Here is a 22,652-nt window from a genome sequence, read left to right as displayed (position 1 = left end):
AGTAAACAATATGTAGGTCTTTGTAACAATAGGCAGGGGCTGGATAAGTGACAGACTGTATGGGAATACAGGCCACGGGGTACATTTCTAAATTATGGGTGATATGTGACTAGCTGACTAGTGCTGTGAAGAAAGCGAAACTTTAGGCTAAAAGGTGCACATACATTTTTGCTCCCCATCTCCAACTTCGTGTACTGTTTCTCATTTACAGTACCGTTATTTGCTCCAACTAAAATGTATTGTACTTTTACACACCATCACTCCCTTTAAAATGTCATCTTACTCTTTGCTCGTCCAATCGCCTGCAGACGGGATTTCCACAAGGAGAACTCCCTTCCTGCGATACGGATCTCTTCTCTGAGGTAGTGAATGCTCCTCAGAAAGATCATATGCTGTGCAGCCTCCTTCACTTCTGTCTCAGGCAGAACAAACAGCAACTCAACATCCCTTAAGTCAACAGCAATCTCCAGCATGGTGTCCATGGCTACTGAACAAGTTTGAAAGTTTGTCCTGAAGTAAAACATGAAAAAGCAGATTTTTCAATGTTAATGAAATCTTAATTGTATCAAACTAATTTCATCCAGTCACATCATAGATCTAATTATGAAAGGCCTTTGGAAAACATGCTCACCAAGAATAAAAGGGAGTACCACCAGGCTGTGGTTGTAGCTTATCCACAGCTGTCTTTAAGGTTCTTATTTCTCCTAACATTTTTGTCACTGAAGCATTCAGCTGCTGCCAGTTGTCGTCTGATTTCCGCATGGTGCACAGCTTTGGTAGCCAGTCAGCAGTAGCAGGAGATGGCATGTTCAGTTCTGTTGCATTAGGTAAACCATCTTCACTTTCACTAGTTTTTACAGGACAGCACTCTACAAACAATGATAGCTCCTTCAGTACAACACTGCTTTGTGTAACCAGGTGGTGCAGTCGGTCAAGCCATTGTTGCATCCCGTCCTGCGGTGGGAAAGCAATCTTGTAGTCATTAGTTGTATCTAAGCGTGAATGGATCTCCTGAATGCTGCTCAGCAATTTTCTGAAACATGAACAAAAAAAAAGTGGAGTGAAAACTTAAGAGAAACGAAAAGCAAAACATTTGTTCATAGATATAAAAAACATAAATGCCTTTTTTCCATTTTTATTTGTGAATATGTTTCCCTTGCATAAGAGCTGGGGAAGAAACAGCAGCACACTGATCTTTAAATCGAGAAAGGCTGTGTAGGGTGGGGGGGTGAATCAGGAAAAGTCTGATCGTTGAAGGAGAGAAGGCAAAGTTCCCAAATAAAGGACTGACCACAGTGTGTTCTGCTCAGTGTGGTCAGTGTTTAATCGGAAAGTAGGGGGACTGGCAGGAAAACCAGGGATTTCAAAAGGAAACAATATGTAGCGAACAGGATACATTTTCATACAAGCACATGGTACAGCAGGCACATATCAGGAACATGAAATGTCGGGTTTACATATTCTTAAATCCAACCATACTCTGAGTAATCTGGGCAGTCAGATGCTTACACAATTTAACCTTCAGCTAAAGCTTAACAGCATTTGGCAATTTGCTATTATTAAATGATGTATGTGACAAGTGTGCAAGGGGTTCTTCTCTGCTATGTCAGGAATAAAACAAAATGAAAAGATACCTTGTTGATGCGAATGCACCATGACTGCACAAAATGTTTAGATTGCCTATAAGTCCAGTTGCATATATGGTCATATTTAATAACTTAAAAGTATTAGGAAGCCTAGAAGGTACCTAAAAATAATCCACTGTTCAGTAACAGCTGTGAGGGAGCTCCTCTGCTTTACAAGGACCTTTAGCAGATGACCAGAAAAACCCTTGCATCGCTCAATGTTCCCCAATCCAAGTTCCTGAACAAGAAAAAGAAAAAAAATCACAAAAAAATAACACAGCAAGTTAATTGTACAGGTAAGCTAAAGTGTTTGTACATCTCAGACAAGAAATATTAATACAGTATATCCTTCTATAGTGTGTACTTGTCTCAGTTAAGAACACCAAGTGTCATTTCATTCTCCTGCTATCAGCATTACTCACTTCTGAGAAGTTTTCTTGACACCAAGAGAACAAATGTGATGGGAGGGAGCTACAACACACAGCCTGTGTGCAGGGTAAGGGGGATTCCTTCCCTCCAATCAGGTCTCAGAGCTGTCCTCACTGAGTTATGTGTCATTTCAGCTTCCCGCCGCCACCCCATTTTCTGAAAGCTCAGAAAGGCTTTATAATAAAAGAAAAAAAAAAAAAAGGAAGCAGACAACACAAAATGTACACTGCTGTAAAGGGAGGTAGGGGAGAGAAGTAAAAGGAAACTATGAGAGAATTTATAGAAGGAGAAAAAAGCCATGGCACAGCTGTTTGAGAAGAAACTACTACATCTCCTTTAAATTTCCTTAAACACCTGCTCCCTTTCTGGTCTCTGGACCTAGCAAAGCTGGAATGCTTTCTGCCTTTGAGGTTCATATTTCTACCCACAGCTCAAGTGTACAAAGACTAGCATACAGATGTGAGCCAAGAAAAAAAGACAAAAGAAAGGGATATATATGAAACTGGTAGTAAAGCTACAAAGAAAAAAAAAATGGTTCCCCCCTGCAGGTTTGAGCCATAATGTGCTAGTATGCACTGCATACCAGTACATTATGTCAGACTTACCATTAAAACGGATCCCTTCAGCGGCACCCTGTCAATGCTGACAAGGATTCAATTTTCGCCTGGTTTTCTTCCAGTTTTGCAGGCTCGGACCATTTGATTGGCCAAGCATAGATGACGTAACTCCAATACATGCGAACGGGAGCCCTGGGCACAACACAGAACTCTGAAAGAACGGCAGGGATTTGCAGTTCCTTCAAAAGCGCATGCGCTGGTAACGTCACCAGCTGCTGCTTGCTGGAATATCTCCTAAACGGTGCACATTTAGGAGATATTCATTTTACCTACAGGTAAGCTTTACTATAAGCTTACCGGTAGGTAAAAGTTGCAAAGTGGACTTTACTATTGCTTTAACATTGTGGCATAACATAATAAGACAAAGCAGTACTCTGGAAACCAAGAAACTGAATCAGTAACTTTCGCTACATTTTTTTTTTTTTGGTAAACATTTTTTGCGATGTCACTTCCTTTGTCTTCATAGATTCCTGGAATAATTGCACACCTAGAAAGTGAGCGCATAATACACACATAATGTATGAAGCACAGAGAAAAACCACAGGAAAAGATCTAACACTATTAAAACTTATTAATCTAAATCTTACAATAAAAAGAGGAATATTGGCATACCAGTACATTTGGTATCTTGTTGGAGGACTCGATTCACAGACTATGGGTTACATCAGTACATGTCTCTACTTTCAGGTGATTGAATATTGGCACAAACTTTGCTTGATCAGCCTCATGGTGATCCCATTTAACCCCACCCACTCCAAGGCTCCAATATAGCTAGTAATAGAGAAATCATAGAATAGAAGGGCAGGACCTGTGTCCTGTACTGTACTCCAAGATATGACATTTATATATAGGAAGGACCTTCAGTAGATGATTGCGCCTGGGAGGGGCACACGGATAAGAATTTCACAGTAGGAGATGCAGAATGAGGACGAATCAGGATCTATGAGGGATCCACAAAACATATTAGGGTTGCAGGTAAATTGCAATTGAGTAAAGATTTGGCCTGTATTTTAAAAGAAAGATAATTTCCTTGGCCCAGGTAGTCATAGTAGAAATATGAATAGATACCCCAACCACTGCACACATCGCCTGGTCCATGATTAGGCCCCGGGGGTGGGGTGAAATATGTTGGGAGCATGGCTTGGAAGAATCAAGCTGAGGCTGCTTTTACCTGCTAACCACACAGGCCGGGCAAGGTGTACGATGGTTGAGGTATCTCTTCCTATATCTACAACGTGCTTTGAGTCTGGACAAACCTTTGCCCAGCCCACACTCTCACTAGTCAGCAGCATCCAAATAATCAGACCTTGTTAGCTTGAGCAAGGGCCACTCAGCGTTTATTGTGGGTCCCAGTTAGCCATAGTTTGAGTAATCGCAAAGGAGGGGCTGGCTGTAGGGCCTGTTCTGCTAGCACAAAGGGGGTTTTTAAAAGTTTTCAAACGCCTATCAGCTGAGTCTTTTAGGGAGGGAGTATCTTTAATAGGGATGGTAGTGTTTGCATTATATGTGCCAAAATGGCTGGGTCTACTGCAGAGACAGACCATTTGATGCCAAAATCTGCATCCATAGGATACAAGGTTTCAACATTATCAGGAGGGGGGAAAAAAATCTCTGCACTTGGCAAATAATTGTTTAAGGACCACTTACTTGATCCAGAGTAGTAAGAACTTTTTACAGAAGGTCACATTCCTAAAGCATTTTTTAGTTTGGGGAGGCTGTGCAGTGCTAGGTGTATCTATACATAGACTAGTACACTGCTTAAATCAGTGAATCTGCAATATTTAGCATATGGCGAGAGGGTAAGGAAGTAACCTCTTTAACCACCCCCCGCCCGTCATATAGTCCAATGACGGGCGCAAGGTGGTTCTCTCGTTCTGGGAGTACGTCATAGGACGTCCTCCCATTCTCACTGCGCATGCACGGCTCAGGAGGCACGCAGCGCGACGATCAGCGGTGCGCTGTGTCCTTCGGACCCAGCGGATCACTGATCTACGGAAAGAGCCGAAGATGTTGGCTCGGTCATGTGATCAGCTGTGTCCAATCACAGCTGATCACATGTAAACAGGGAAATGCCGGTTATCGGCATTTCTCTCCTCACGAGCTGTCACAATGACAGCTCGAGAGGAGAGGAGAGCCAGTTATCGGCATTCCGCGGAGGGGACATGTACACTGATCATCAGGGCACTGATGATCAGTGTGCCCTGATGATCAGAGCGGCCCCAGAAGTGCCACCTGTCAGTGTCCATCAGTGCCAGCTGCCAGTGCTGAACAGTGCCACATCAATGCCACATATCAGTGCCTACCAGTTCACATCAATGCCACATATCAGTGCCCATCTGAGCTGCCTTTCAGTGTCACCCATCAGTGCCAATCAGTGCCACCTATCACTGCTGCCAATCAGTGCCACCTATCACTGCTGCCAATCAGTGCCACCTATCACTGCTGCCAATCAGTGCCACCTATCACTGCTGCCAATCAGTGCCACCTATCACCGCTGCCAGTCAGTACCTCCTATCAGTGCCCGTCAGTACCTCCTATCAGTGCCAGTCAGTGCCACCTATCAGTGCTGCCTTTCAGTGCCCATCAGTGATGCCTGTCAATGCCCATCAGTGCCACCTACCAGTGCCTCCTCATCAGTGCCACCTATCAGTGTCCATCAGTGCAGCCTATCAGTGCCCATCACTGCAGCCTCATTAGCACACATCAGTGAAGGAGAAAAATGACTTTACAAAATTTTACAACAAAAACTAAGAAAAAAATTTTTTCCCCAAAATTTTAAGCGGTTTTTGGTTTGTTTAAGAAAAAATAAAAACCCAGAGTCGATTAAATACTATCAAAATAAAGCTGTCACAAAAAAATTATAAAAATGTCATATGGTTACAGTGTTGCATGACCGCGCAATTGTCATTCAAAGTGTGACAGCGCTGAGAGCTGGAAATTGGCCTGGGCAGGAAGGGGGTATAAGTGCCCTGTAGGCAAGTGGTTAAGAGTTACTGTTTTGGAAACCGCTAATGAGCCATAAAGGCAGTAATCATTCAGATATTTACAGAAGTTAAATCTGGTGAAAAGATACTAGAAAAATCTTCTACCGACGGACACTGAATGGGCTAAGATATAAGCGGACACAAGGGGTGAACCTGCCAGTGTACAATCATCTGAAAGTAGCGGCATATAACCTATGGTCTATTAATCGATTCCTGTACTGTACAATAAAGAAATAGAGTATTTCTTTATTAGGTATTTTTGCAATACAAACTAACAATGTTGCAATATTAATTCCTCACAGAGCACACACAACAGAAAACACCACTTTCAGCTTGGCAAGTGAACAACAGGAAGTTATTTAAATGGTTATGTGATTAATGTATGCAAGGTGACATTAACTTATAAAATGTTTGCCAATTTGCTGCCATACAGTAAAAATTGTAAACAGTGTATTAGGAGAGCACCCTGAAGCAGTTATTCTCTCACATACATGAACCATAAGTCCTCATGCACACATTTTTTCATCTGCTGTTTTTGGCTTTGGACATTTATTTTCTACAGCCAGTAAACTCCCAAGCATGTTGTCCTATGGGTCCATGCACACAGACTAATCAGCGTTTTTTGGCAAGGGCGTTTTTGGCTGGAAAACACCCCCAGAACTAGTGGGTTTCTAGAGGAGTTTTTTAGCTGTAAAAATGTTCAAACGCTCGAACGCTGAAAAAAAAAAAAAAGTGACAAACCAGCATTTTTGGACTTTTTTTGAGAAAAAATTATATTATTTATTAAAACGACAGTGTGCATGGAGCCAGAAGTCTTTCATAAGATGGTGACATTTTGTTTTATGAAAATATGACTGCAGGTAATAAACGCTGTATATTAACATGTAAATAAACTGGTTTTGTGTGGAACATTGGTAAAAGCCTTTTATTTACATCTCTGGCTTCAGAAATATTGGAGGCAACAATACTGCAGCTGCACTATACCCATGCAGCCTTCTTTGGTCTGTTACAGTGACAAAGGCACATGGCTTATCAGATAAAATCAAATAGCACTTACATGTTACTGTCCGGTTGTACAAGATAACTTTTCTCAACATTGTCAACTTCCTGAACAGTTGCAAAGCCCATGCCGAACCACTGCACATTGCTCATTAACTACCTCCCCACCTGGTCTATAGTCAAAGAATAGCTAAGCGGGAGAACAGTTAGAACATCACAAGGTGTCCTCCCAGTCACACGCCTCCTTCAACTCGAACTGTCAACCACTGTGTCCAGTGACAGCTTGCTGTACTGGGCCAACCCCTGTACAATCTGATTACTGTGACCAATCACAGCGATCACATGTCAAATTTACACAATAAATGGCTTTCATTCATAGCAATTAATTGTGTACTATGGTGATCTCTGATTGGTCACAGTGATCACATGGTACAGACAGGGCCAATCACAGCTATCACAATTTAAAAAATAGCACATGAATAGCTGTCGTTCATAAAAATGGTTGCCTACAACCGTGAGCATCACGGTTATAAGCACTCAGTGTATATAAGAAAAAAAAAAATCCTGATCACATTCCCCAGAGTAGACACACTGGTAACACTGCACTATTCTGTTCAAAGCATGTAAAAAAATTGTAAATGAAAGAAAAAAATGGTACTACAAAAAAAAAGAAGAAAACTTTACACTGATGACAAAGTGTAAAAATAATAGTGACTGGGTCGTGACTTAATGACCAAGGGCAAATGTGGGTCCTGAGGTTCCACAGGTTGAGAACCACTGGCCTATAGCACCTTATGCCTGAAAATAGCATCAGAGAAGGTCTGAACAGCCATCTGGAAGAACTTAAACGAGTCAACCTCCCTAGCGGTCTGATTATGGCCATATTTCTGTGCTCAAAGCGGTAATTTTTTTGCATGGAAATATGTATTTTTTTTTATTGTAGGCCTGTAATTTTTAGGAATAACTCACTGAAATCTGTCCGAACAAGAGTCTAGTAAACATTCCGGGTATGATAAAACTTGAAACACGAAATCATAAATCATAAATCATAAAAAATAGTAATATAATAATAATAAATTGAATTCAATAATGTAATCAAACCAAAAACACTGAAATTTGAAATATAGCGCCAAGTTCGCACATCACTGAGCAAAGTTGAAAAATCTTTTTCAGTGTCTGATGATGAATTTCCCCACGAATCATTATCACTCAATTCTGCAAGTGGTTCTAATTTACTATTGCTGTTCTCTGGCTGATCTAAAACCGATTTTGACCTAAAGGGACGCTTTTTGGACGCCATGGATGTTTCTCAGTTTCCAGGCAGAAAGAACAGTAAAAATGCAGGCAGGACACAGGACAAAATATATGTGAAATGGTTTGATACAGTAATGGTTTACTATGTGATATTAGTGAATGTCACTTTTTGTCATTTTCAAATTTCCCGCCGTTCCGTCCCCCGTACGTCCTGACGCTCGCAGGGGACGGAACCCAGATGACAGATGCCGGTATACGGCAGATTACATTGCCGGGGACACTGCAGGAGGGACATCGCGGGAGCGCAGGACAAGGTAAGTGATTGAGGGATCGCGGAGCAGCGCCGCATGGTAAGCCCGAGTGTAGCTCGGGGTTTCCGCTTGTGGTACTGAAACTTTACCCCGAGCTACACTCGGGAATACCGCCAGGGAGGCTACCAGAGGCCCAGGTGGCAGCCTAGAAAATCTAAGAAACAGAAGAGTGATGCCAAAAAGTTCAAGATGCACCAACAGTAGAGTGTGCTTTATCAGGGAAGCGAGTAACCCTATTAGTCACACTATAGGCTCCAATGATAACTTGTATGATCCACCTGGCAATGGTGGCATTAAAAGACAAGAGAACCCTTTGTGAAACTTTTAGGCAGCACAAAGAGGGAACTGGATTCACCAAAAGCTTCAGTATCTAAGCAGTAAAATCGCAGCTTATCCAGACAGTGGAGACAAAATTCCCTAGGAAGTTTTGAAGGCAGATGTAAGGAAGGACAATATCCTGATAAATGCCGAAGGAAGGGACCACCTTAAAGAGGAAGGAGGTCCTAAGCCTCAAGAAAACTTTGTCCTTGTGCAACACAAAGAAAAGCTCCATACAGGAGAAGGCTAGCAACTCAGACACTCTCCTCATAGAGGTAATAGCCACAAGAAAGACCACCTAATCATCAAAGGAATATCCCTATTAGGTTTAAAGGTTGGATTCTGAAGGGCAGAGGAAACCAGACTGAGAACACAAAGGGAACGATCGTTAGGAGAAATGTAAGATACTGCTTAAAGACCTTACCTAGAATGTGACAGACCAAAGGTCTCTGAATGGGCAAGGCCCAGATGTTAGTCCAAATCGGATTGGACAGCAGTAATAACCGCATACATTCCAGTACTTTCTAGGATAAATGTTCCTTGACTCTTAAAACAAGCCTTCAAGGTACTATAGTAGATTGAGAAGTCCAATTTCTAGCCTTCCAGGGGGAGACTGGATTTGAAACACCACTGTCCCTCAGAATCATGGCTTAAACAGTTATGTCTTTACAGCCAGCAACTAAGAAGCAAAATGGAAATCTGGAGCTTGGGAAAGGAGGTCCAGGTAATCTGAAAGCCATTAGATTGACTATGCCTGAATACCAGATCCTCCTGGGTCAATTTCATTGTGATGAGGATCACCAGAATGCCATCATCCTTCTCAATCCTGAAAAGTAGTTGAGAAAGAATCTACCAAGGCAGAAAGATGTAAATCAAGTTGAACTGATGCAACAATGTCACCACAAAGTGGTGGATCCCTGGATCTGGTGACAAACCTGTACAGTTTTTTCTTGAATCTGAACTCCAGCAGGTCCATATCCAGTTCTTCTAACAAAGAGCTTAAAAGATCTCTGAATAGGGAGCCCATTTCCTTGGATCCAGACACAGAAGACGCATACAAGTAGGTGATAATTTTCCATGACTGTGATTTGAACAGCAGAGAGGGCCGGACTGTGAAAGTCTGAACAAGGGAGAATCAAGTCTGCTACCCTTGGAGAGATGCAACTTCAAGTGTCTCCTTGAGGATTGATGCAGGCCTTGGAATTGCCCAAATGAATTCCTGTTGGATGAATTGAGTGCCAGAATATTGAAGGTGCTTCATTCAACGACCAAGTTCACTGCACCAAAAGATTATTTAGGACTGCACCCCAGCCCAACAGACTGGCATCCATCAGAAGACACTTCTACAACTGTGGTGAAAATGCCTCCCCCTAGCTTCAGTCAGGTTGGAAAGCTATCACACTAGGGAAAATCTGGGCTTAGAGGTCAGACGCATGGTACAGTCCAAGAACAGAGTCTGTTCGACCCACATAGCCATATTGTTGAATAGTGATGGACTGGAGTGAAACTGAACATATGATACAGCCTTCAAAGAGGTAACCATGAGATCTGAGACCAAAGACCCTCATGTAAAGCCAAACTGAGGGTTTCCTCTGGGCCCTGGCATGAGTGTGAAGGTATTTGTTTTTTCAGAGGCAGAAAGTTTCTGGAGAGGGCTGTGTCCTGCATTATACTCAGTGATGATTTCTTCAAGCTAGGATCCAACCAAAGCATTGCAGAGCATGAACTGTCTGTTGAATGCTGGCTGACAGGGAGGACCGATCCTTTAACAGTAGTTTGTCCGAAATGAAGACACACATTTTTTGTCTTAGCCAGCTGTATTTACTCGGTGTTCTAGTTTTCACTTGGATGTTATAATTTGCACTAACAGGTCATAAAAAAAAAAATCTAAACCAAATTTGAGTTGGAAAAAGGATTATCCCCCTCTTAAAAATGAATCAGCTTCTCAATGGCCCACAAAGACACTTGACTTACAACCGTGATCTAGGAAAAAGTTGTGGACAGGCACAAATCAGGAGATAGATAAAAAATAAAAATAAAAACCAAAGGCTTTATCAATGCCTAGAAGCAGTGAAGTCTATAAGAAGTGGAAAGTATCCAGCACAACACAGACCCTTCATGCATCAGGACCTCACTCCAAACTGGATGACAGAGCCAGGAGGAAACTAATCAGAGAAGCTACCAAGAGGCCTACAGAAACTATGAAGCAGTTGCAGGAAGTTATGACAGAGTGGTCATTGTGTGATGGTTCACGTGACAATATCACAAATTCTCCAAAAACGTAGCTTGTATGTGAGGGTTGCAAGAAAAAAAGCCTCGCCTCAAGAAAGGCCATATAGAGTCACGACTGCGCTTTGGCAAAATGCACCTTGAAGATTCTGAAGCCACATGGAAAAAAGTGTTATGCTCAGATGAGACTAAAATTGAATTATTTGTCCTGAACACTAAAGCCCTGTACACACAATGGGAATATTGGATGAATGATTGTCCGTTTATTTTATTTTTTTTGCATGCTAGTCTCATTCGAAAGTGAAGAGGTTACTAAAGCTACAAAACTTTTTGTATAACAGAAAGAAAACTCAGAAGTGATGTAATGTATTTGTATTTTCAGACAAAAACTGTACTTACTAAATGAAAATTGTACGATCTGGTACCGTACGAGAAAATGTTTCGTGCTTGTCCCTTCAAATAATTTCGGATGAAAGCTGTGTGCCAACGAACTGATTATTATACGATCGCTGAGAAAGACGTATTTTTTGTACGATATACTGCTCGTGTGTACCAGGCTTAAACTATAGGTTTGTCAGAAATCCAATAACGCTCACCATCCAACTAACATCATTTCTACAGTAAAGCATGAAGGTGGTAATATCCTGTTATGGGGGTGTTTCTCTGCAGCACAGACTGGATCACCTCGAGGAAAATCTGCTGCTCTATGCCATAAAGTTGTCAATGGGAAGAAGTTTAACTTCCAATATGACAATGACTCAAAGCACACAGCAAAAATAACCACAAAACAGTCACCATCAAATTTAACTGAACTTGAAGAGTTCTGCAAATATGAGTGTGCAAATTTTGCAAAGTTTAGATGAAAAAGTGAAAAGTTAGTAGAGACGTATCCTAACAGACTAAAGGCTGTAATTCATGCAAAAGGTTGTTCAACAAAATACTGACACAAGGGGCTGATTTTTTTTCCAACTTTGTGATTCTGTTTTAAATTTTTTTTCTGACATGTTGGTGTTAGATCACTTGGATATTAAAGGTTCCACTGAGTAAATACAGCTGGATAAAAGAAACAGTCTTCATTTCAGGCTGCAAAGCAACAAAATTAGATTGTTATAAAGGGGTGATTCTTTTCTATACCCACTGTGAAAGAGCGATAAATGGGTGATGCTAACTACTTACTGCAAAATGCAGATAGTGTTGATAAGGCATTAACCACTTTCCTACCGGGCACTTATACCCCCTTCCTGCCCAGGCCAATTTTCAGCTTTCAACGCTGTCGCACTTTGAATGACAATTGTGTGGTCATGCACCATTGTACCCATATGAAAATATTCTTATTTTTCAAACAAATAGAGCTTTTTTTTGGTGGTATTTAATTGCCACTGGGTGTTTTATTTTGTGTGCTGTAAGCAAAAAAAAACCCATAGAATTAAAAAAAAAAAAAATTTTTTTTCTGTGTTTCTACAGTATTATAAAATTTTGCAAACAGGTAATTTTTCTCCTTCACTGATGTGCATTGATGAGGCTGCACTGATGGGCAGCACTGATGAGGTGGCACAGATAAGCAGCACTGATGGGGCAGCACTGGTGGGCATTGATGATGCGGCACTGACTGACAGCCCTGAATGGCGGCACTGGTGGGTGGCACTGCTGGTGCCCTGATGATCAGTGCCGATCTCTTCTGTGACCGCTGCCGGTTATTGGCAGTACTTTCCTCATGCTGTGACAGCGTGAGGAAAGTGCTACCGAGAACCGGCAACTGTATTTACTTCGTGATCTGCTGTGTCATTGGACACAGCTGATCACGTGGTAAAAGGTTGCAGTGATTGGCCTTTTACCTCATCACATAGTCAGCGGGTGCTGGCCCGTAGGGGCGCACAGGAAGGCGCGTTCTGGGAGGACGTCAAATGACGCCCTACCAGAACTGGGTAACCGCGCTGTAGTAGTCATTCGGCTATAGCGCAGTTAACCAAGTGGTTAAAGATGGGAATTTGCAGATAAACATCCATATGACGCCCTACCAGAACTGGGTAACCGCGCTGTAGTAGTCATTCGGCTATAGCGCAGTTAACCAAGTGGTTAAAGATGGGAATTTGCAGATAAACATCCATGTCTATAGACACAAAAAAAAAATCTCAGAAAAGGAGGAAGGCAATGACCGGTCTGGCATTTTTCACACAAGACTTTTGAACCTTTGGCCACAAATTAAGAGTCTTGACATCCAGAATGTTCTAGACTCCTTTCAATTTGGAGACACTGAAAAAGTTTGAGTAAAAACCTTGAAATAGTTCTAGCAGAACGGGTAATGGATCCTTTGGGGTTTATTTACTAAACCTGGTTGACTCAGAATCTTGTCCACTTCTGCATAAAAACCAATCAGCTTCCAGGTTTTATTGCTGAAGCTTAACTGAACATGCCAAGGTTAGAAGCTGATTGGCTACCATGCACAGGTGCCCAAGATTCTGAGTCAACCAGTTTTAGTAAATCTCCTATTTTGAGACAAAAGCTAACGGACAGCAGCAAGGGTGGGACCTTGCACTTCAAACCACAGGCTTGAATGATTAACTGGCGGATCCAATGAGAAATAGTTGCCTTGGATGCTACTTGCACTTTCTTAGGCCCTTATGGGAGCACAAACAAATTATCGGACCTTATGATTTGTGCAGACCATTTCAAACAAACTGACGGCTCACACTAAATTCAAAGAATGCAGCAATTTCTCTCCTGGCGAATGAGGATTCAGACAAAAATAGGATAGGACAATGACCTGATTCAAGTGAAAACTAGAAACCACTTAGGCAAGAATGCTGGATGGGGGGCAATACCACCTTATAAAGGTTAAAGATCAAAAATGGCTCCTTGCAAGAAAGAGCCGCAAGCTCCCACACCCTTTTTGCCAAAGTGATTGCAATTAAATGAATAATAAAAAAAAAACACCACCTTTCTAGTCAAAATAACTAGTGGAATATGACAAATAGGCTCAAACGGCTGCTTCTGCAAAAAGACCAACACCAAATTCAAATCAATCCCAAGGGCACAGGGGTAGCCTGCAGGGAGGGACCATACGAATCGCCCCCTGTACAAAGGCCAGAACTAGGGAGTGTGAAGCAATAGACTAAAGCTGAAATCTGACCCTTAATGATGCCCAAGGTCAACCTCAATTGTGCTCCTGACTGCAGAAAAGAGAGAATCCTCTCAATCATATACTTTTTGCCATCCTTTAGCCTCACACCAGGAAATGTAAGAGTTCCAGACTCTGTAGTAGATGTTCCTGGAAAACGACTTCCTAGTGTTCAAAAGTATAGAAACAACTTGACCTGTGACACCTCAGTTCAACAGCACGGGGCAAATCTGCTACCTCCTTAGCAGAATCCTCTTCCTGACCAGCAAGATCCTTAACCAACTGTTTAAAACAGTCCTTTAGGGATTGACATACGCCAATTGCCGCCACTGCAGGTTGCGCAGCAGACCCTGCAAGAGCAAAATAAGCCTTAAGTAATGATTCCAACTTATCAGCAGGGTCTTTAAACACATGGACATTGTCCACTGGACAAGCTACATTCTTATTCAAGGAAAACACAGCTGTGTCAACCGCCGGCAGGCTCCAGTTTTTAACAAATTTTTCCTCCTCGGGATACAGCAGGGAAAACCTCTTGGGTGGAACAAATACTATACCCGGGTGACCCTAGTCAGCATATACTACCCATTCTAAAAACGTATGCAATGGAAAGGCTTGAGCCTTCTGAGGAGGCCGCATCGAACCCAAGGAGTAGGAGGCCTCAGAAGCCTCCAATAGAGCTAATTTGAATCCAGTGCATACCATTTCCTTTAGAGATTGGACTGAGAGGCAGACAACGCTTGGCCCTCCTCAAGCAATGACTTCCCTGAAGGGGAGGTCCTCCTCCAGCTACTCAACAGTTACTTCCTCCATATCCTCTACCCATTCATGCTCCAAAACAGGAGGATCAGGGGAGGGGGATCTGTCGCGCTTCTTCCCTCCCTGCATAAGATAGGAAATCATGCCAGCTATTTTATTCTCCAATCCAGCCAAGGCTCATGCTAAATCATCCTTAGTAACGTATGCTAAAGCAGACACACTGATAGTAGCCACAATGCCAGACAAGCAAAGTGGCTCCGACCGCCCTGTCGCCTCTGCTCTTTCAAGAGAAGACAACACAGTGGAACCTCGAATAAGATGCTTAGGCCCCGATGATGGTGCGCATGTGCCCCTTCCTGCTTACAATAATGCAACTGGGACTTGTGATAAACACCTAATCCACCGGTACAGCACCCCACAATACAAGGCTGTAATCCAGCATTTAGCAGCTATCACAGCCTAGACCACCAAAAAGACAGCACTACAGCAGTAGCCAGTCAAAATGGCCATCTGTGACCATACACACAAGGACTCACGTTCTCAAAAGGATAGCCTACACTGTGCCCCTTCCAGCAGCCTCACAGGAGCCCTATGTGTATGATACTATCTTCCTAAGTAACACAGCCACCCGTGGCTTCTGGTTGATATTGTGCATGCCCACCTATGAAAAATCTGTCACTACGCATGTGTGCCGTGCCCCGTGCATGCCCATCAAGTGTGCAGGAAAAAGGCGCTACTGCCCATGTGCGGCATGCTACGTGCACGCCAGCTCCTGAGAAGACGTGTACGTTCTGCCGCACGCGTGGTTGGAGTTCTGCTGACCAAAGCTGAAAACAAGAGATGGTTACCCCTGTGACCGACAGGAGTTTCCCAACATCCCAAGAGAAAAAAAGAAAAAAAAAACAGGAACACATACCCAGTACCGAGACAATGCTCCCGATGCCCTCTAGTGGCAAACATGCAAAAAAGGACACAGATTGTGAATACCTGGCCCTGGCTGGCTGCATAGGCAGTATTGGTGCTTTGCATAAAATCATAAAAAGATTAAGTGTAGCCAAATCTTCTGTTTGCCCTCAGAAATTAAGGCATTAAAAAATATAGCTCCCTCTCTCCTTGTTTACTTCTTTCCTTATTTTTTTTTTAAAGAGAAAAATTTAAGAAAAAAAAGAGGGAAATTTGCCAATCCCACAGCAGAGCTCTGCTAATAGACACCCAATCTTCACCCATCACTGTGGGTCTTGTCAATGAAGGACCTGCAAGGACTAAGTCTCCCTATGTTTTCTGGGGTCCACTCCCTTGAACCTATATATAGCACCCTGCCGCAAAACTGTCTAGGTCATTTTGCAAAAATGAACAAGGATCTGTAACACAGGGTGCAGTACCAAAAGGGTCAAATTACAGGCAAAACCATACAAGGCTTGGGTACCATTTATTTTAGCATACATCCATCCAAATGGATCTGATTAACTAGTCCCTTGATCTTTATAAGCATTATTTCTGGGACCAAACCACAATCTCACAGAGAACTGAACTTCAGTGATCATCACCATCCAGCCACTGGTGAAAAACCTGGAGTACTTCCTGTGTAGGAGGGGTTAAATAGGGGAGGGCTTCCTGTCTGTTTTGATCAGTCAGTGTTCATATACCTATGGGTGGCGCATAACCCTGACAGTAATGATTATAGCTGGCGCTGTGTCTCGTAATGTACGATAAAGAAACGAGTGTACAACATCATTTAGCAAGCAATGGTCTCCTTCAATTTAGGAAAAATCTCTGTAGCAGGCATCATCATCTTCCAGTGCCTCAGAATACAAAGGATTCTTCTCAGCTGTCACCTCCTTAAGCACTGTCTGGCTTGAAGGCAAAATTGAAGAATGATTCAGGTAGGGAGATTAAAGGAGAATGGTTTTGACACTTGCTGTCTAATGGCCTCAACAAGGCCAAAAACTCTGCCCATGAAATGTGACATTGTGGCAGAAGCTCAAGAAATAAAAGGAGGCTGGTGTTGCCAATGGGCCAGCCAAATGAACAGAAGGCTGTAGGGAGTCATAATTGGGGCAGTCCTCCCCAAGAAAGGGGTACTTTGGTCCTGAACACCTGAGCAGATGTACTACCACCCCCAAAGGAGCTAAAAAGCTGAGCCTGGGCTGGCAATCCCATCTGAACCTTGTGAACTGCCATGCCTCTGAAAATTGCTTAGGAGTATTCACAATGGTAGGGTGAACAGCTGTTGCACACCAAAGAGAAAACTTGGACAGGGCACCATGTACTCTCAACTTTACTAGCAGGATAAAATGGCAAATTACCCCACCTTGGCTTCACCCACCACGATGAGTATACCATCCACAATAGTCGACAGGGATCTGCACCAGGCAGAACAACGGTGCCAAGTGCAGGAGGGATTCAGGTAAGCTACTCCAGGCTCTGCAGAGTCATCCCCCAAACCAGAAGATTAAAAAAAAAAAAATTACAACGCAGCCTACTTGATAGAAGAATCATCTTGGAATATCATACAGAAAAAGGAACGATGGGCAGAAAGCCTCAATGTTAAGCTTCTCTCAGACAGAAGAGGACCATCAAATAACACTGATAATAGCTGATGGTAGCAGGTTCCTTTTTTCCGCAATGTACAATCATTTGAGGATAGCTGCATATATAACCCAGTCAATTATTTAAGGATCCATGTCCTGCACGACTAAAGAAATTGTTTCACAAAATCAAGAACTACATATTACCTTTGCAGGAGACACAAGTGCAGTTTCCAGTCTTGAGATACGTGCCAGAGATCTGTAAAAATATTTCTGACATCCATCCCAAGTTGCAGTGATCTCTGCTAGTAACCTGGTAAAAGTATACAGAATATGTCCATTATCTTTATGGGTTTTGACACCCAATTCATCATGCAAAAAGAAAAAAATCCAACACTATGTGAGAAATACAACAGCACATCAGGGAAATACCTGAGCAAACTTAATAAGAGCAATAGCCTTTGGAGTCAATACAAGAAAAAATAAAATGTAGCCATTTAGCACTCATTAACTCCATTGCATTGCAGCAACATGCACCGTAATGCAAGCTGCATGTGTTGGCGCTCTGTGGGGCCAATCAAAATGAACATACTTGCTTTGCATTACAGAGCACTGCAATGTATGATAATGCATGGCGGAGTAATAGATTACTAAAAATGCAATAACAACGATTTTAGATCTGTTGTGGTGTTTTTGAAAGCCCATTCATATGAGTGTTATGAATGGATCTACCTGATGTGAATGGACTGAAACCAGAAAACGTGACAACATTTGGGCACCTTTCTCCAACTGTACATATTTCCCTGCTATGCAAATGTGAAAAGTAAATACTTGCGCATATGGCTTAACATTTATAGGTTTGAACACACATACTTTTAAGAGTTATATAGGAAAAAAAATAATTAAATATTTTTAGTAAAAATATTGTTTTGCACTTGGATTTCCTATTACTAGTACAGTTGAAGTAGAACAGGTTCCAGTTTTTCATTCTCACAGATGACAGAAACATATCTGATTGTTTGCATTAGAGGGTTGGCAGCCTGCCAAGATCCTGCTCTCATAGAAAAAAAAAAAAGCTAAACTCCTAATATTTGTACTGTGGAGTTTGAAAAAGTAATTTCTCCACAATTCCTATAGATAAATACATAAATGAGTGCTTATTTTAAAGTGGCCTATGGCTTGTTTAGAATATGAAAATACTTTATGTGCATAGTCTGGGCACAACGTGTTGATTTGGTGTATAGAATTCATTTAAACTAAGCGTAATGTATTAAGAGTCAGTGTCCCAGCCAAGCATTTTCAGAAGGAAATTAGCAATGGCAAACAGTTTCTTAATCATACATCATAGGACACAGGAGAGTTTTAGACTATAGGGTATGCTCCATCTGCAGATTTTGCTTAACCCTACCCAGCAAAACTCCCCCCACTCCCAGGATTGTTGGCATTTTACCTGAATCAAGAGATAGGGTTGGCTTCCCTTTGCCTCCAAAACCTCCTAAGGAGATTGTCCTCCTCTGCTTGGATGTGGTTAGAGCTGTATGAATTAACCTTGTAGCCATGGCCTCTGTCAGTCCAATGCACAGTTTGTGTTCCCTCAAGGTTCCCTGAAGGAATGGGCTACCTCTTGATCCACAATTGCCAGGTGGATTAGACAATTTATTACTTGGGCATATGACCTAAATGGAAGGATTCCTTTCTATTCTGTGAAGGCCTACTCCACCAAAAGTGTCGATAGATTGTGGACTTTTCACCATCATTTCTGTAAGGTGACCACTAGATGGATGTTTGGGCCTCGGTCAAAAAGTCCTGCGATATCCGATTAAGGAAATTGGATTTTTAACTTGCCTGTAAAATCCCTTTCTTTAAGTACATCACAAGAAACAAGTTCCTACCCTTTGGTATTACTACAGTATTGCTTGCTGTCAAAACAAAGACACTGCTGGGAGTGGTTATGCGGGGTGGTGTCAAGCTCTACTATTTGCCAATATACAGTCACCTGGAGTTGGAGCATATCCCAATATTCAAAGAATTGACTCTTCTTTTTCCTGTGATGTGCTCCAAGAACAGGATTTTACAGGTAAGTCAAAAGTCCTATTTCTCTCACTACATATTTTTTTCTCCTACATTAAAAAAAAAGCCAGCAGGAACAAGTTCTATTTTGACATGCACTCTCTCAAAGAACATTTACTGTTACTTTGGAATATTTAAAAAAATGTATTGTCTATAGCCTAGGCACAGGAGTACTTTTGCCATGCGAAAAGGGAAAAAGTGTGACTAACAGCTATGCAAAAGTACAGAGCTTGTTAATACATATCAAATGGTACCCCATGTTTTTGGTCAAGATCATGAAAAGTCTTCTCATAAGCATGGCAATGAAAATAGTTTTGAAAAGTATATATTACTAGAAATGGTTAAAGCAATTGTATTAAATAATGCAGGAAATGTAAACAGCAAACTCATTATTAAAACAACATACTCAGCACTGGTCTCTATTGCATTGTTGGAGATGGTCAAAGCACTGTTCACATCCAATGGGTGCAGGCAAAGTATATCCTGATTGTTTTTGGTCCGAATCCAAGAAAGTCCTTTTCGATATGAAAGGCCTACAGTTTATAAACAAACAGAATATGAACCACATGAAACTAATAAAAAAAATGGGTTTTTGTAATTACTGCAAAATGGCTTTTCTTGGAGTCCAATGATGAATACACAAAGTCATTCAATTTCATGTTATACTGCTATCTAAAGAACTGGACACAGGCAAATAAATAAAAAACACAAAAAATGGTGGTCCAACCCAGGATAACTGCCCCTACTAACAACATGTCTCAGTTGTATAGCAAAGTAATATGGAGAGCTTGATAATAAACAGAGGGGTAAGACATGTGTCCCTTAATGGACTGCAAGAGAAGGATTTTACAGTGAGTTCAAAATCCTTTTTTCTTTATTGACCACTGAAGGACACAAGAATGTTAACTTTTGTGTATGTCAACTGAAGGGTGGGCAACATAGCAAACAAAAACGAACATGCCCAATGGAGGGGGGGAAAAAACAGATCTGGAGACTGACTGCAGCTCAAACATGCACCAGAACCGTACACCTAAAGTAAACATGAGAAGACAATGTGGTGGTCTTACAAATTTGGGAAACACTTGAAGGCAAAAAGCCCAGGGAGCACCCACAAGTCTAGAAAAAGGGGTGCTTTGCGCGCATGGCTACTGAGTGGCATGACGCCGGCAGCCGTTGAAAAATAGAGAATGTAACAGTTATCAGGTAAAAAAAGTAGAAAACAGAAAAAGGTACCACAAAAGGAAAGAAAGGGGGGGGGGGGGGGGAAGGAAAGAAAGAAAGAAAGAAAGAGAAAGAAAGAAAGAAAGAAAAAGGGAACCCCCCCTCCAAAAAAAGACAAAAAAAAAAAAAGGGACTTCTCTTTACACAAAGGGATTATCACATTAATAAAAATATCAATGCACAGGAAAAAAATTATTAACAAAATTGAGCTAAACATTCTTAGAAAATCTTAAAAAATTGTTAAAGATGAACAGAAAGGTTCCTAATTACTTAACTACCCTAAATCATAAAATTACACAGATGGAAAACAAGGCAAAGTGCATGCATATAGAATTTAACAGATACAAAAGAGAAATCACTCACCACATTTGGCTAGCATTTTGAAAAGTTCAGAGAGAGCCCTCTGCTTCTGCAAAAGGATGTTCTTGGCCTCCGACCTCTGCTTCTCCTTTTCAGCTGTTTGGTTTACTTTAAGATTCTGAAGCTCTTTCACAGACTCAGTGACACCATCTGCAATTAAATCAGATAACTCTGCTGAATTATGGCTCAACATGGTGGTGATTTTTACTACATAGTAAAATGCTGGAACCGTCAGAGTAAAACTGCACTCGTTGCAAAAAAATGGAAGAGACAAATATACATGCCTATAAATTCATTGAGATTTTCAAACAATGCTGGCATTTGGCTCTTCTTTATAAATGTAGTGCACAGTTTCCTCATTTTCTTTGACAATTTAGGCAGGCGATGCTGAAGAGACTCTGAAGAATAAACATCCTCCCCACAGTTCAGCTGTCGAAACAAAAGTACAAATTACTGCATATATAATAAGTGATTTTTAACAAGAAATACTATTGTATCCTAAAACCAGATATCAGCACTTAAAAACATTTTGGTGATCGGATATTGGTATTTTTTGTACTCATTGTAATATCCGTTCCTTGGAGTCTACTGAGGAACACATCTTCAGGTAATACTATCGCCAAAGGTGAACAAAAATCTCTAGGCCAGCCGTGTTAACCAGCATGCCTCAGTTCTGAAGCAAAGCAGCAGGGGTAGCATGATTATGAACGCAGAGGTGGGACTAGTGTCTATCAATAGATTCCAAGAAAAGGATTTTATGGTGAGTACAAAACATTTCAGGTCTGTTGAGGGAAACGGGGTACCAGTAGGGTAGACAAGGTGAGCTGACATAAAAGGAAAGAGACTTAAGTTGGCCATACTCTGACTTAAATTCAACAGGGACCAACTGCTAAAGTAAAACTTCAGGCAATTTTTTTTTTTAAATCTTGGACAGAGTAAGAAGGGTTATAACCCGTCAGGATTTTGTCATCTGAGGAGATTTCCCTTCACTGCACTTCCTGTCTAATAGCCAAAACAGGAAGTGAGTGGAAATCCCTGGCCATCGCCAGAACAAGTGCCCTCATTGGAAGATATCGTCTATTACTGTTCTGAGGGCAAGTCAAATTCTGGTATTTTTTTTTTTACTTTCAGTTTTGATAATAACAGTAAACAAGTGACAAATATAGAGGGTGAATCTCCTTAATGGGGCACAAACAGCAATAAAAACCTGACAGGTGTTCCAATTACTCTGCACTCTATTAGAGGGTGAATCTCCTTAATGGGGCACAAACAGCAATAAAAACCTGACAGGTGTTCCAATTACTCTGCACTCTATCCAAACTAAACAAAAAAAAAACAAAACACAGTTTTGCCTTTATTACTTTTTACTTCAAGGGATGGCTAAAAAAGTTTTTTTTGGCCATCTGTGTGTGTCCCTTTGAGATTTCTGTCTGCAAAATGGAAATCAGAGGAAATCAGTGTGAAGCAGCCAAGTGAAACAGCAAGAAAGAACATGTAGCATAGGAAAAAAAACAGCAGAGAAGAGATGACAATAGAGCTTTTTCTGTACTTCTTTCAAGGACAGAGTGAATTACAAGGTTGGAACGTCTTTATCTAATGTGGATTAAGGTTTTAAACAGGCCCAGTGAGGCTTAGAGGCAAGAGGTCTGCACCGCGTGAAGGACCTGCAGCTGATTCCCTGGGAGGGGGGGAATGGCCATATCCACATAGTAGTGAATGCCTATAGAACTGGGACAAGGGATTAAGGGTAGTGGGGTACGAATCCCCTTCCCTCAGTAGCTGCCTCAACCTGTGCCTCAAAAGAAACTTCCAAAGAGGAGCGTACTTGTGAAG

General features: G+C 41.6%; 1 protein-coding gene across 1 annotated transcript in view; it reads right to left on the bottom strand.

Moving 5' to 3' along the window:
* Positions 1-22,652, bottom strand: part of LOC149450867 (midasin-like) — a gene marked incomplete at its 5' end in the record, with an annotated part of 107,224 nt that overhangs the window by 72,838 nt on the left and 11,734 nt on the right. The window contains 7 exons of the mRNA XM_089691289.1: positions 284-510; positions 632-1,033; positions 1,748-1,863; positions 17,376-17,481; positions 19,645-19,771; positions 20,823-20,969; positions 21,104-21,248. Of these exons, the coding sequence (XP_089547415.1) occupies positions 284-510; positions 632-1,033; positions 1,748-1,863; positions 17,376-17,481; positions 19,645-19,771; positions 20,823-20,969; positions 21,104-21,248 (1,270 nt within the window). The remainder of the gene's footprint in view (positions 1-283; positions 511-631; positions 1,034-1,747; positions 1,864-17,375; positions 17,482-19,644; positions 19,772-20,822; positions 20,970-21,103; positions 21,249-22,652) is intronic.

This window comes from Staurois parvus, unplaced genomic scaffold (genome assembly GCF_062004578.1).
Source record: "Staurois parvus isolate SC_StPar_1 unplaced genomic scaffold, SC_StPar_1.0 ptg000561l, whole genome shotgun sequence".
Classification (NCBI taxonomy): Eukaryota; Metazoa; Chordata; class Amphibia; order Anura; family Ranidae; genus Staurois; species Staurois parvus.
Note: the sequence above shows the minus strand (reverse complement) of the source record. Positions and strands in the feature narration are given on the sequence as shown.